Genomic DNA, 13,536 nt, shown 5'->3' on the forward strand with positions numbered 1-13,536 from the left:
GAAGTGCAAGACTAATTTAATTATAATTGTTCTTACGTGTATTTTTATATTGTAATTTATCATGTTTATTGTATGTAATTTGGCTTACGGGCCACGAATTGGCAATAAAATAAAATATCAATCAAATTTTAAATACCAATCAATTTTTTTTTAAATTTAGAAGTCAAAATTAATCACTGCCTTTGTGTAACAACCCATTCATTCGATCAAAATATCTATAGGAGACACCTATACTAAAAAAAGTATTACATTTAGGAAGTTTAAATATATAATTAAGGCCTATGCTATTCGTGTGGATACGCAAATCCTCCAAAATCAACAACTGCACTTAATTCAATTTGAAATATATTTTATTACCATTTATTTTATCATTATTTATTTCCTCTTTCTTTTTATATTTGCCAAAACTTTCATGAAACTTAAAAGTGCTGCATGAATAACTAATTCAAAAGAACGTCGATAAACTTTGGCTTATCCTAAATAACCTTGGGTAAAGTAGGAATAATTGTTGCCATAAAGAGCGTCTTATAAGCTAATCCCATAAAGAGCGTCTTACTCTCCTATAGATAAGCCAAGGTGAATAGGAAACTCATTAGCGGTGTTTATTGTCGGCGGATCATATACGTACCGACAAATGATGTCCCAATTGCAATGACTTGAATATATTATTGAGGTTTCAATGAGGTTGCATCACATAAACCGACAAAGGATTTCTCAATGGTAATGACTTGAATACATTATCGACGTTTCAAGGGGTCAGATATATTGCGCAAAAACTCCGATTTTGGAGTTTTTGCGTATACTAAAAGTAATTAAGTTAAGAATGTTTAAACATTTATTACAACATTGGTTTTGATGCGCATTTACGTATACTAAAAGTAATTAAGATTAAGCATGTTTAAACAATTTTTATAACATTAGTTTTGATACGCAAAAACTCCAACATCGGAGGTTTTATGACGGAGTAAAAAACTCCGATTTTGGAGTTTTTGCATATACTAAAAGTAATGAAGTAAAGCATGTTTAAACAATTTTTATAACATTAGTTTTGATACATAAAACTCCAATATCGGAGGTTGTGCGACGGGCATAAAAACTCCGATTTTGGAGTTTTTAAATATAAAATAATTAAGATTAAGCATGTTTAAACAATTTTATAACATTAGTTTTGATGCCCAAAAACTCCAATATCGGAGGTTTTATGATCGCGACGGTATAAAACTCCGATTTTGGAGTTTTTAAGTATACTAAAAGTAATGAAGTTAAGCATGTTTAAACAATTTTTATAATATTAGTTTTGATGCTAAAAACTCCAATATCGGAGGTTTTTGCGGACGGGCGAAAAACTCCGATTTTGGAGTTTTTATGTATACTAAAAAATAATGAAGTTAAGCATGTTTAAACAATTTTTATAATATTAGTTTTGATGCTAAAAACTCCAATATCGGAGGTTTTAGGACGGGCAGGTAAAAAACTCCGATTTTGGAGTTTTTGCGTATATTCTAAGTAATTAAGATTAAGCATGTTTAAACAATTTTTATAACATTAGTTTTGATGCTAAAAACTTTTATTATAATATTAGTTTTGATACATAAAAACTCCAATATCGGAGGTTTTAGACGGGCGCTAAAAACTCCGATTTCGGAGTTTTTTATGTATAAAAAGTAATTAAGATTAAGCATGTTTAAACAATTTTTATAACATTAGTTTTTATCACGCAAAACTCCAATATCGGAGGTTTTATGACGGATAAAAAACTCCGATTTTGGAATTTTTATGTATACTAAAAGTAATGAAGTTAAGCATGTTTAAACATTTATTATAATATTAGTTTTGATACGCAAAAACTCCAATACCGGAGGTTTTGCGACGGGCGCAAAAACTCCGATTTTTATGAGTTTTTGCGTATACTAAAAGTAATTAAGATTAAGCATGTTTAAACAATTTTTATAACATTAGTTTTGATACATAGAAACTCCAATATCGGAGGTTTTGCGACGTGCGCAAAAACTCCGATTTTGGAGTTTTTGCGCACGATGTGGTCCCTTACCGAAATGAAAGCCTTCATTAGGCAGTTATTAGGCAGTCTGTTAAGCAGTTAATACAGGCAGTCACTTGAAGCTGTTGATATATGAAGCTCTATATAGACCTGAAAGCACATAGGCAGTACCTAGACCTGTAAAATGGGCAAAATGAAGCACTATAGGCAGTTCTTAGACCTTCACCTTCAGCTCTAATTTAGGCAGTTCACCTCAAATGAAGCTCTAATTTAGGCAGTCGTCGACCTCAAAAGAAGCACTAATTTAGGCAGTTGACTGCCTAAAATGAAGCTCTAATTTAGGCAGTCAACAGTCTCTAATGAAGCTCTAATTGAGGCAGTCAAATGAAGCTCTAAATTAGGCAGTTGACTGCCTCAGATGAAGCTCTATTAAATCCAAGCAGTTGCAGGGACATGCCTTTTGAGGAGAGTGAGAGCAATCACTTTAGCTGCTCTCCTTAAATCCGATATAGGAGAGTGATTTTTAGCTCTCCTTAGTTGATCATTTTCTCCTTACATTCTATTGCAAATGCACTATAAAACAGCTCTCCTTGAAGGCTCCATCGGACCTAAAACGTTCTCCTGCAATTCCAAAAGACACTCCTTGCCGTCGTCAACAGCCTCAAATAAAACAGAAGCTTGTGATTTTACAGGAAGATCGCTGGATGTCTCCCGATTTGCTGTGGAAACTTGTTTTCATGAATCAAGTACTTACTTTCCATTTTGGTTATTAATTATTGGGGAATGTTTGATTGTAGCATGCCCTCAGCTGACAATCAATCATGCCATAATTTCTTTCAATGAAGCCTCAAATCTCAGCAGGCAGCCAACAATTAAAGCAATTTGCAGTCTTTTTCTGGTCAACATGACATCTTTTCACCATATTTTTGTTCATTTTGACCCATTATTTGAGCCATGGTGTTCGAGAATCTGAAAAGCGGGTAGGGGGGGGTTAGGGGTAGGAGCAACAAATTATTTTGATGATGCTTAGGGATCTAAAATGAGCGTTTATTAACGTTTCGACAGTATTTTTTGTGGGACATGAGAGCACCTCAGACCTATCGAATTGCATTCTGAATACTGAAGCATGTCTTTCTGATATCAAATAATTTTCATTTTTGAAAATCACAATATAATACAAACTTTATGACAAATTATAAAAATTTGATATTTTTCAAATTTTTGATATGGTCGTGTGTCTTGAGCTCGCCACCAAAAAAAAGGTGGCGACGTTACATTTTGCCAAAGTCGACTCAAAACAAATGATGATATCTCTGTCAAGCAAGAAGGTATTGTCATGCTTGTGGTCTCATTTTATTGCTAAATAAAATGCACTTTCAACCCTGTAAAAAGAAATACTTGAACTTTTTTAATACTGACACTGTGCTTCATAGAATTCATAATGGGCAGGGTGGCGGTGGTGGGGGATGGTGGTGGGGGATGTGGTACACACAAACTCTATGGGATTGGTATTTTTAGTGCGTAATCTGCTTCTGTAAAGGCTGTAAATTGGATTTGGACTCTATTTAGCATCTAAGACACTCATGGCCTTACAGCTAAACAATTCTACTAATTGTTTTTAATAATTTATGATTGGTTTAGTCTAGAAAATACAAACTTTTCCATACAAAACTACCCGTTGTCATATTAAACACTGTAGTAAGTAATGCAGATGTCTTCAAAATCTAAAAGTTACTGTAAATTTTAATTACTTATCCTATCATAGTCAAAGTTTAGATTTTCTGAAGGGAAATTTGACGAGGAATCTAAATATGGACATATTTTTTCTGTATGGGTTAGGGGGAAAATGTTTAGGTTCAAAATATGTTGAATTGTAAAAAAAAATAACATACTTTGGGACACCCTATATTCCTAGATTACCAAACAGTTGTAATTTGGGTTTCTTTCAAAGTTAGTTGGCTCTCCATATCCTCTAACCAAATGAATGTTGTTTACTTTCAGTTTATTACTGTAAGTTGGTAATAAGCAATGCATTGAGTGACCCATTTTTTATCAAAATCTTTTTTATTCCACCCTGTATAACTTGCAGGTCACCCAGTATAATGAGTTGACATGTATATATTTGAATTGCTTATGCCTTCAGCTTTCCAAAAATGTATACTTTTGCTAGTTTAGGGTTGATGATTGTCGAGATAATCTAATTAGAAACCCGGTTGGTGTAAAAATTCATAATATTTGTCATGTAACGCTAAGGGTGGCGAGTTCAGGACACACGGCCATATATAACAGTCCTCGAAGCAAATTATATAAATCTAATGATATATTCTTAAAGTGTATGTAGCAGGGAGGAAAAGCCGACGGTCAATTGAAAATTTTGACCTTTCATATTGAAGATATAGATTTTTTCCCAAAAAGACCTAATTTTTTTTTGGTGTTTTGGGAAAAAATCCATATCTTCAATACGAAAGGTCAAAATTTTCAATTGATCGTCGGCATTTCATCCCACCTACATACATCGTTAAGTATAAATCATCAGATTTATAAAGTTTACTTTAGTACTGTTAAATATCAAAAATATCAATTTTTAATGATTTGCCATAAAATGTGTATTAAATTGCGAATTTCAAAAACCAAAATTATTTGATATCAGAATGACATTCTTCAGTATTCAGAATGCAATTCGATATGTCTGATGTGCTCTAATGTCCCAAAATAAATACTGTCCAAACGTTCATACCCCAGCCCTTAAGATTTTACTCATTTTCCAGCGTTTCGTGAGATTTACCATGTTTACTACCTAGGAGTGAGATTATACTACCCTGGCGTGAGACCGTGAGAAAGTGACCCAATGCGTGAGACTCACGGCCAATGCGTGTGTGCACGGCCGCGTGCGAAACCAGGAGTTGAGTGTTTACAAACACAGGAATTTGAGGAGGTTAGACCCAAAAAGCAGTAATTTGAGGAGCTTCTCAAAGTGGAGAACTCCAGGATTAGGACGTCTTTTTCCGGCATTTCCTTCAATTCGAGGAGATCCATAATTGTATTTGTGCTAAGTTCTCCTCACACACCTCCTCACATTCCTGTGAAAACTCCTCGTTTTGTATGTAAAGTGTGCACAGTTTAATACACTTCACACACTATGCTTTTCTGTCTCCTCGTTTAAACTGCGCGCTACGAGTATATAGGTGTGAGAGTTGACAGCCCTGTTCCTGATTAAACACTAAATGATTTTGAGTTCCAAGCATAAATTGTACACCATATAATGACATGATAACACAAGTAAAATGCAAAACTAAAATCCAAGGCCCGGACAATTTTTAACAATTAAGTTTCAGTATAGGTGCCAACCCGGGCCCATCAGTACACCACATGCTATACTTTGCGGCATATTGTAGGGGAGATTGGGGTTAGTTGAAACATTTTTCACAAAATCGTCTTTTTAACGCAAACCAATTACTTTCAAGAAACACTAACCATATCAGTATAAACATATACATACATGCTACAAATACAGCCTTAAACTTTATTGGGCCTGCTTATGATTATTCATATAATCCAATTTGAAAATTTGAAAAAAAGTGTTTCAACTAACCCTACCCCTGGGGTAAGTTGAAACATAGGGTGGGGTTAGTTGAAACACGGCTTGTAAAAATTTCAAAATAATTATTATTGTGTTGTTAGGGTTATACTTCCCTTGAAGGCACCCTTTAACATACAATCAGTGTGAAAAAATGAATAAATAAATATGTGGGAGTGCGGTCAATACTTTGGACACAAGGTGACGAGTGTCACCATGGACCAAAATATGAGAAGCCTAAAATATTATAAAATGTACTTTCTGTGTACACTTTTTGCTTGCATTATTGCTTTTTAAACCATATTAAAGCAATATTGAAGAAATGGTAAACATCATACAAATTTTTAAAAAGTCAAATTTTTAACCATATTTTTCTATGTGATTTTCACGTGTCAACTAACCCCACCTCAAAAGTTTCAACTAACCCCGATGCCTATTTTTACATTTCAAAGTTCATTACACAAAAGAAGAAATACAATAGAGCTTTTATTTAACATTATTCTGGGACTTACTACTAGTGCTTATGATACTCAAAAATAATCCCTGAATCTTCAAATAACATGGAGATAACGCATCTTTTCCGAGGGGTATAAAAATTAGTCAGTAAGTCAAAAAACAGATATTCCTTTCCCAAGCCAACACTGGTGGGGCATCAGTGTTGTTGCTAATTTGGTGGATGACCCTTACTAATACCTATTTTACTAGGTGCCAGTATTTTACCAAATTAATTTTTTGTGTCAGAAAAAAATACAATGTTTCAACTTACCCCGCGTTCCAACTAACCCCAATCTCCCCTACCCCGGGATTGTACCACTATACCTCCGATCCCCAACCTTTAAGATGTATCAGTTATTGCCAATGATATGAATCCAATTTGCAGTTGCTAGAAAGCAAGGTTATCACAGAAAACTAATTTTGGATACATGCAAGTGCATACTGCAAAATTCAGCAGTCTGTGCACACATTATCTGTACATGCAGTTGATAAGCTTACAACATTTATACTACTTGCAATGCAACCCTGCAAACCTTTAATTTACCTGTGCATCAACAGGTGTAGTCATCTGTAGTATAAAATTCCCCATAAAGAATGAATGATTTGTGTGAAGAGACCATTAAAACACCACCATCTAAAGAACAGCTTGTTGAATCCAACAGCAAATTTGAAATGGCAGTTGGTGATCATGTGACCGGGTCATGACTTATGCAAATTAGCTTCTGACTGTCTATTAGGTCTGACTGCCTATTAGAGCTTCATTTAGAGCTTCATTTTGATGATGAAAAAATCATAAGTATTAGAGCTTCATTTTGATTAGATAAAAAACCAAAGTATTAGAGCTTCATATAGTGACTGCCTATTATAGACCTTCATATCTGTCAAGCTCTTTTGACTGCCTAAGTCACAGGCCTTCAACTGCCTAATTTTCCAGCAACTTCTTGTTGATAGTTTGATTAGGCAGTCATTTGTCTTCAACTGCCTATGAACTGCCTATTAACTGTCTATTAGGCAGTTGTGTTTGGTAAGGGGTGGTTTATTAACTATAATAATAGTCACTGTCGTCCATGCATAAAACCTCCAAAAGCGGAGTTTCTGCGCACGTTATCATGCAGAACCTCCGGTTTTGGAGGTTTTATGCTCGGCGCAGAACCTCCGAAATGGAGTAACTTCATACCTCAAGATGGCCGCCAAAATGGCTGCCACAACATATAATTAGCTGTATCTCAGCTTCTGAAGCAGATACGATCATGATTTTAGTGTCTTTGAATAGGTTTAAGAGGTCAGGGAATTCAAATTTGCACAAGTCTAACATACTGATGTCTTCATTCACACTGTAATCCAAGATGGCCGCCAAGATGGCCGCCACCACATATGAATAGATATATCTCCGCTTCTGAAGCAGATATGATGATGATTCTAGTGTCTTTGAATAGGTTTAAGAGGTCAGAGAATTCAAATTTGTACAAATCTAACACACTTATGTCTAGTTTGTCTCCCTTTTAACCTCAGCTTCAGATCAAAATCCTTGATTATCTTCTACGCAATGTCCAAACTGTGCCATGCGACTACGTACCATCTACAGAAGAATTTTAATTATAAGGCTGACTTAAAACTAGGGGTGTGAGTCACCAGACATAAAAAGAGATGAAAAACAGAAAAAGCATGAAAACAGCTAGCAGAAAGCTATATAATTTGGGAATATACTAAACTTTTGTATAGAACAAGTGTTAAAAAAGCTGGAAATCAAAACCAAAAAAAGCTGAACTGTTTATGTATACCCCTGTTAAATAATACAGAGCCTTGAGGTGTTTGACAGTCCGAGTTGACTTGACTTGACTTACTTGAGCCCTTTAAACCATTAGTCCTTAGATGCAATATTTCCGTGTTCAGGCTGTATACCAAGAATTTGATATTTGTAGGGAAGACAGAATCGAATAACTGACAATTAGCAAAAATAAGGCAACAGTTGTATATATGAAAAGAATAGTTTCCGGATCTGACAAATACCTACATTTACAGAAGGGAGGGAACAAGAAACAAGAAGGAGAGGTATGGCACATGTACATTGTAGCAACAGACATAAAGGTTTCCTTTTTGGGTCCACTTTTTGTGGGATTCAGGTTGGGGAAGGATGTGGCCACAGCCCGATAGCGTGAGAGAATAATTTAGATATTTTGAATAGACACCCCTTTCTCCAAGTACATGTATAATCCCCTCAGCATTTGGGCAATTTTCTCCTCTGCAATCTTCACCAGCTGTGACAAGTCCATTTTTGCAGCAGGAACATCCTTTATTTCCACAATAATTCCTGGAGGATTTTACATTTCAGTCGTACAAACTTAAGCAAGCTTTGTGGTTGTGACTCCACTTCTGCAACATTTGGACATGGAAAGACAAGTTTGTTGCAGAAGGAAAAAACAATCGGAAGAATTGCAGCCGATATCATCCTGACGCGGCAGTAGAACAAATTGGTACAGCTTGTTGTCTTATATGGTGGCAGAGAAAAAGATCCTTTAAAAGGTTTACGGTTCGCTAAATTCATGGCGATGGTATCACCAAATAAAGCATCACTTGATCCACAGAAGCTTCCACCTACTGAAAGAGCAGCATATTTTCAGTCTGCAATTTTTTTGCAGGTCATACTACGGAGAAAGCTCTCAAACAATGACTTGGATCCAAAGCAATGGGGTTGGAAACACTCTGACACTGTACTAGCACTGGAAGATGCAGCATCACAAAGCTTGCTTAAGTTTGTACGATGCAAATGTAAAACCCTCCAGGAATCCTTGTGGAAATAATGGATGTTCCTGTCGCCAAATTGAAGTGTCATAGCTTTGTTGTCACGCTTGCGGTGCAACCGCAAAAAAGCATTGTTGTCACTACCGAACTTGAGGTGAACCAAATTATAGGAGGTGTATGGATTTCAACAGGAATAACCCAATGCAATATGGCACTGTAGTTCAACATCTACATGTAACTTCACGAAAATACAATATAAAAAGTAAAATTGGATTGGATTTACAGGTTTGATGAAGAAGAAAAAAATGTGCACATATTTTAAGTTGTTTTGTTTTTGTCATTCATAATTCCTCACATTGACCTGTACAATTTGAGACACAATTTATAATAAGGCTGTCAACTCTCATGCATTTGGACACTTTTGTATGCTCTCACACCAAATCTTGTGCATCGAAAAATATAGTTTGATAATTTCTTTGTCCCTTAACCTCTTTCCCCCCACATTCTAGACTCTAAATCCAATTGCCAATTTAGTCTGCAAACAATATTTCCATCCCAGTACGCCCGTTGGACAATAACCAATTCTGAAAAGTTGGCAGCCCTATAATGTGTTGTAAAGAAGCGAATTGTGGATAATTATCTATGATATGTCCAGCATTTTAATTCACTCTATATGGGACAACAGTTGCATAGCACAGATAGAGCCACTTTTAGGACCCAGCTCAGGCTACCCAGCTGGCAGAATATCCCCAATCCCATCCCATGAAAAATAATTTTGGTATCATATTAAAGCTTTATTGTCTAGTGCTTACATTGTTATTCAATCATTTGATCTCAATTAACAGATGTCTTTCCAATAAGGTAAAATCCATAATTTCCTAATATGGGTCAAAGAAAAATTTTAATACGTCATTATTCAACTTCTGTACCACTAAAATATTTCAAACGATTAAGTGAATAAAAATATTACTGTATAAAACATTTGCAATGATTACAGAAAATATTAAACTGTCAGCTTACTCCATATCTGGAACTTAATTTCTTCTGTCTCCATCCCTGCTGTGCAGCAGATGGATCCACACTGTAGAGCTGCATGTGTCACTTCTGTCATTTCATATGTCTCTGTGTAGTCATCTGTGACAGCGGCACAGTCTAATAGATTATTGCTATCTGTCTCACTGTATGCCGGAATTGCAGTGCCGGTTGAATCCTTCACAGTCCATACAACATCTACTTCAGGATCAGCATTTACTGTGCACTGAAAATTGTATGACAAGCCTTCAATCAGGATGGCAGTAGCATCATTATTATTCCCATCTTGGTCATTGTTATTAAAGCCAGCAATTGGATTCAGTACAAGGGATACAATGGTTGGTTCAACTGAAATGGTTAACAAATATAAAGAATTTCATTAATTGAATGCATTAACAAATAATTAATTATCATTTTGGGAATATTTGTCAAGTTAGTGATTAATTAGACACCACTGAAATTCTTCATCTTACCACCTTGGTCTCCCTTATGTTGTGCTAACACAGCTAGGTTAGCCTTTGCAATAATGCAAATAATTTCCCCTCAATAAATCAGCATAAAATTCTGATAATCGAGTTTTTTTCCTGCTCATTCTATTCCAATGTGATGTGTGTAAAATAAAAGGTTTATGCTGCCTCATACATGTAGCTACCCTCATAACAAATTGCTATATAAATTGTTATTAGAACATTAAACATACGGTGAAGGTTAATGTTCGGGGCCACTATGATCCATAATTTTGCCATTTCGCATGCGTAACTTTTTATTCCTATCCCCTACAGTTATGTACAACTAAAATGGCGAAGGATTTGTCATGAGTCTGATAACCATGGAGCTCAAAGAGCTCAAGGGTTTGGGTTAGGGTCTCGGGATTAGGGTTAGGGCTCAGGGATTGAATTAAACACCATTCATTCCTGGCATGCGTAGCATTTCTTTCTCAGACTACAGTACAAGACTTCCATAATAATAAAACATACAAATAATAATACTTATCAAGCAAAATATCCGAAATCAAGTTGTGCATTCTTCCTTGCATCACGAACCCATTTAGGGGGTTCTCAAATTTTATTTGGGTGGGGATGAGCAACTGTGTCTCAGCAAAATTACCCAGAATTTAAAGCATGTTTGCTGAAACAGAGATTCAAATTTATACCAGTTCTTAGGAATTTTCTGTTGAAAATTAGATAAGATGTCGTACAGCGACATAATAATTATGAGCCCTGGAGGAGGGTAAAATTGGGGGGGGGGGAATGTTTTCGCTAACTAATTTTTTTGCAAACTGTTAACATTTTTTTGCAAAATGTTAACATTTTATTTTGCAAAAGGTTAACATTTCAAAGCTAATACACTAAATGAATCCAATTATCTAGAACTATAAAAACTCCACATTGAGTTACAACATAATTGCTCATAATGCATCTCTTCATGTATGTTCACCAAGACTAACAGCAAAATAAAAATTAATTTATACACTTACTGGTACGTGCTATTCTGACAGTAATAAATGGACTGCTAGCATCCACACCATGTAAAGGAACTGTAGGATCAAAAGCAGCAGCACATGTGACTGTTGAAGGACAGGCATCACTTCCTAAAACTGTGTACATCAATGTATCGATTAGATCATAAAGGCCAGGAAAAGGACCTATTGCTAGTTCTGCATCCAAAGATACACCCAGAGATACATACTCGCTTGCGACAGGGTTTCCATCAACTGTGTTGATACTAAAGTCAATGTCAACGATATCCCGTACAACTGTGTTTATATTTGATGGGCAAACTTGTGCAGGAAAACCAGCTGGAGTTGGATCTACAGTAGTGATGTCAAATACTGTACATTCAAAAAGGTAATTTGTATTGGCAATTGGATCAAGGGTTTGAAGATGGTTTAATGCTGCAGACCAGGTAGTTCCGCCATCCGTTGAGACTCTAAGTTGTATTCCATCCCCTCCTCCAACACCTGCCCCTCCTGGAGCTAATGTGGGTGGTTCTAGAACGAAAAGAAAACACACCAAAAAAATAATATCTTATTTGTATTAGCATAATAAACTACACAATGCAAATGGTCATTGCTCAAATATCTTTTGTCATCATGCCTTATTCAATGTTGAAATGTGTTGGCCTATCCTATTTTGTATCAATATGGTCATTTCTAACCACAATAACTGATCAAACTATCACACTGAAATTTCAGGATATTGAGATATTACACAGCAGAAGGTAGCACATGAAAATACCTGTTGTATAATACTATAAGCACACTGAAAACCTCTGAATATCAGCTGTCATATATGTGACTCGTTCTGACAAAACCAACAACAAGTCATATTTTTGTCATTTCATGATTTGAATAAAAATGTAAGCACTAGACAATAACCTTAAAATGACACCAAAATTATATAAATAGCATAAATCCGTATTTATAATTTTGTAAATGATACCTTGATATTTTGGCCAAATTGCTATTCTGAGTAATGGGTCAATTGGTTTCCTGCCTTACACAGGATTGGGATTATCATAGTTCAACTGTTATTTATTGATTTAATAATACACCTTTTTAGTAGTACTTTCAACGATTTGAAAGTCCATTTAATCCCACAGTCAAATACCATGAAATTAAGAATTCCAAAATTTCATTTCTTTTATGGGAATGTCATCTTTAAATACCTCAAATACATGTCTAGCGACTTGTTCCGGGTTTTGTTGGAGCTGGTCATATGTTTATTATTTAGCCCAACTACCAATGCTATTGTTATGGACATTACTGCACAATTCAGATCACTGCTCACTGAAAATACACTAAACACCTATGTTATTTTGAGGTTACTGGTTGACATATTACAGTGTCTTGTTGCACTACTAATTAACTGCACCGAAACATCGCTGAAACAATTTCAGTACAGTGGTATTTTTTGTTCGAATACTTTTCAGCATGAAGTTTTAGTGGGATCTTTATTGTAAAAATACATATTGAATAAACATTAATTTTCACCAGGTTCGCCGTCGCAAATAATAAAGGAGACAAGGAGAAAAAGTGATCCTGCCTGAGAATCGACCCAGGACCTCAGGTTTACGAGACCTATGGCTTAACCACTTGGACACGGGAGCTTCATGATTAGGCTGGTTGAAATGGGCTATTTGCGTGGAGGAGATAAGTTTAAGTGACCGCTTATGGGTTCGAATTTCAACCAGCCTAATCATGAAGCTCCCGTGGTTAAGGCATAGGTCTCAGTAAACCTGAGGTCCTGGGTTCGATTCCCAGGCGGATCATTTTTCTCCTCGTCTCCTTTATTATTTGCGACGGCGAAACTGGTGAAAATTAATGTTTATTTATATAATTCCCGTCGATCATCCCACTGTTTTTCCGTGTATATTTCCTCACAGTGAGGATGGCATTTATTTCTCACATTTACGGCCCTAGCTACTATGGGCTATTTGCGGGGAGGAGATAAGTTTAAGTGACCGCTTATGGGTTCGAATTTCAACCAGCTTAATCATGAAGCTCCCGTTGCCAAGTGGTTAAGGCATATGTCTCGTAAACCTGAGGTCCTGGGTTCGATTCCCAGGCGGGATCACTTTTTTCTCCTTGTCTCCTTTATTATTTGCGACGGCGAACCTGGTGAAAATTAATGTTCATTTATATAATTCCCGTCGATCATGCCACTGTTTTTCCGTGTATATTTCCTCACAG

General features: G+C 35.8%; 1 protein-coding gene across 1 annotated transcript in view; it reads right to left on the reverse strand.

Annotated features, from left to right (window-relative positions):
- Positions 1-13,536, reverse strand: part of LOC140166986 (uncharacterized) — a 73,543-nt gene that overhangs the window by 25,484 nt on the left and 34,523 nt on the right. Inside the window, exons 7-8 of the mRNA XM_072190468.1 lie at positions 11,323-11,835; positions 9,834-10,193 (exon numbers count right to left, since the gene is read on the reverse strand). Coding sequence (XP_072046569.1) covers positions 9,834-10,193; positions 11,323-11,835 — 873 coding nt within the window. The remainder of the gene's footprint in view (positions 1-9,833; positions 10,194-11,322; positions 11,836-13,536) is intronic.

Source organism: Amphiura filiformis, chromosome 12 (genome assembly GCF_039555335.1).
Source record: "Amphiura filiformis chromosome 12, Afil_fr2py, whole genome shotgun sequence".
Taxonomy (NCBI): domain Eukaryota; kingdom Metazoa; phylum Echinodermata; class Ophiuroidea; order Amphilepidida; family Amphiuridae; genus Amphiura; species Amphiura filiformis.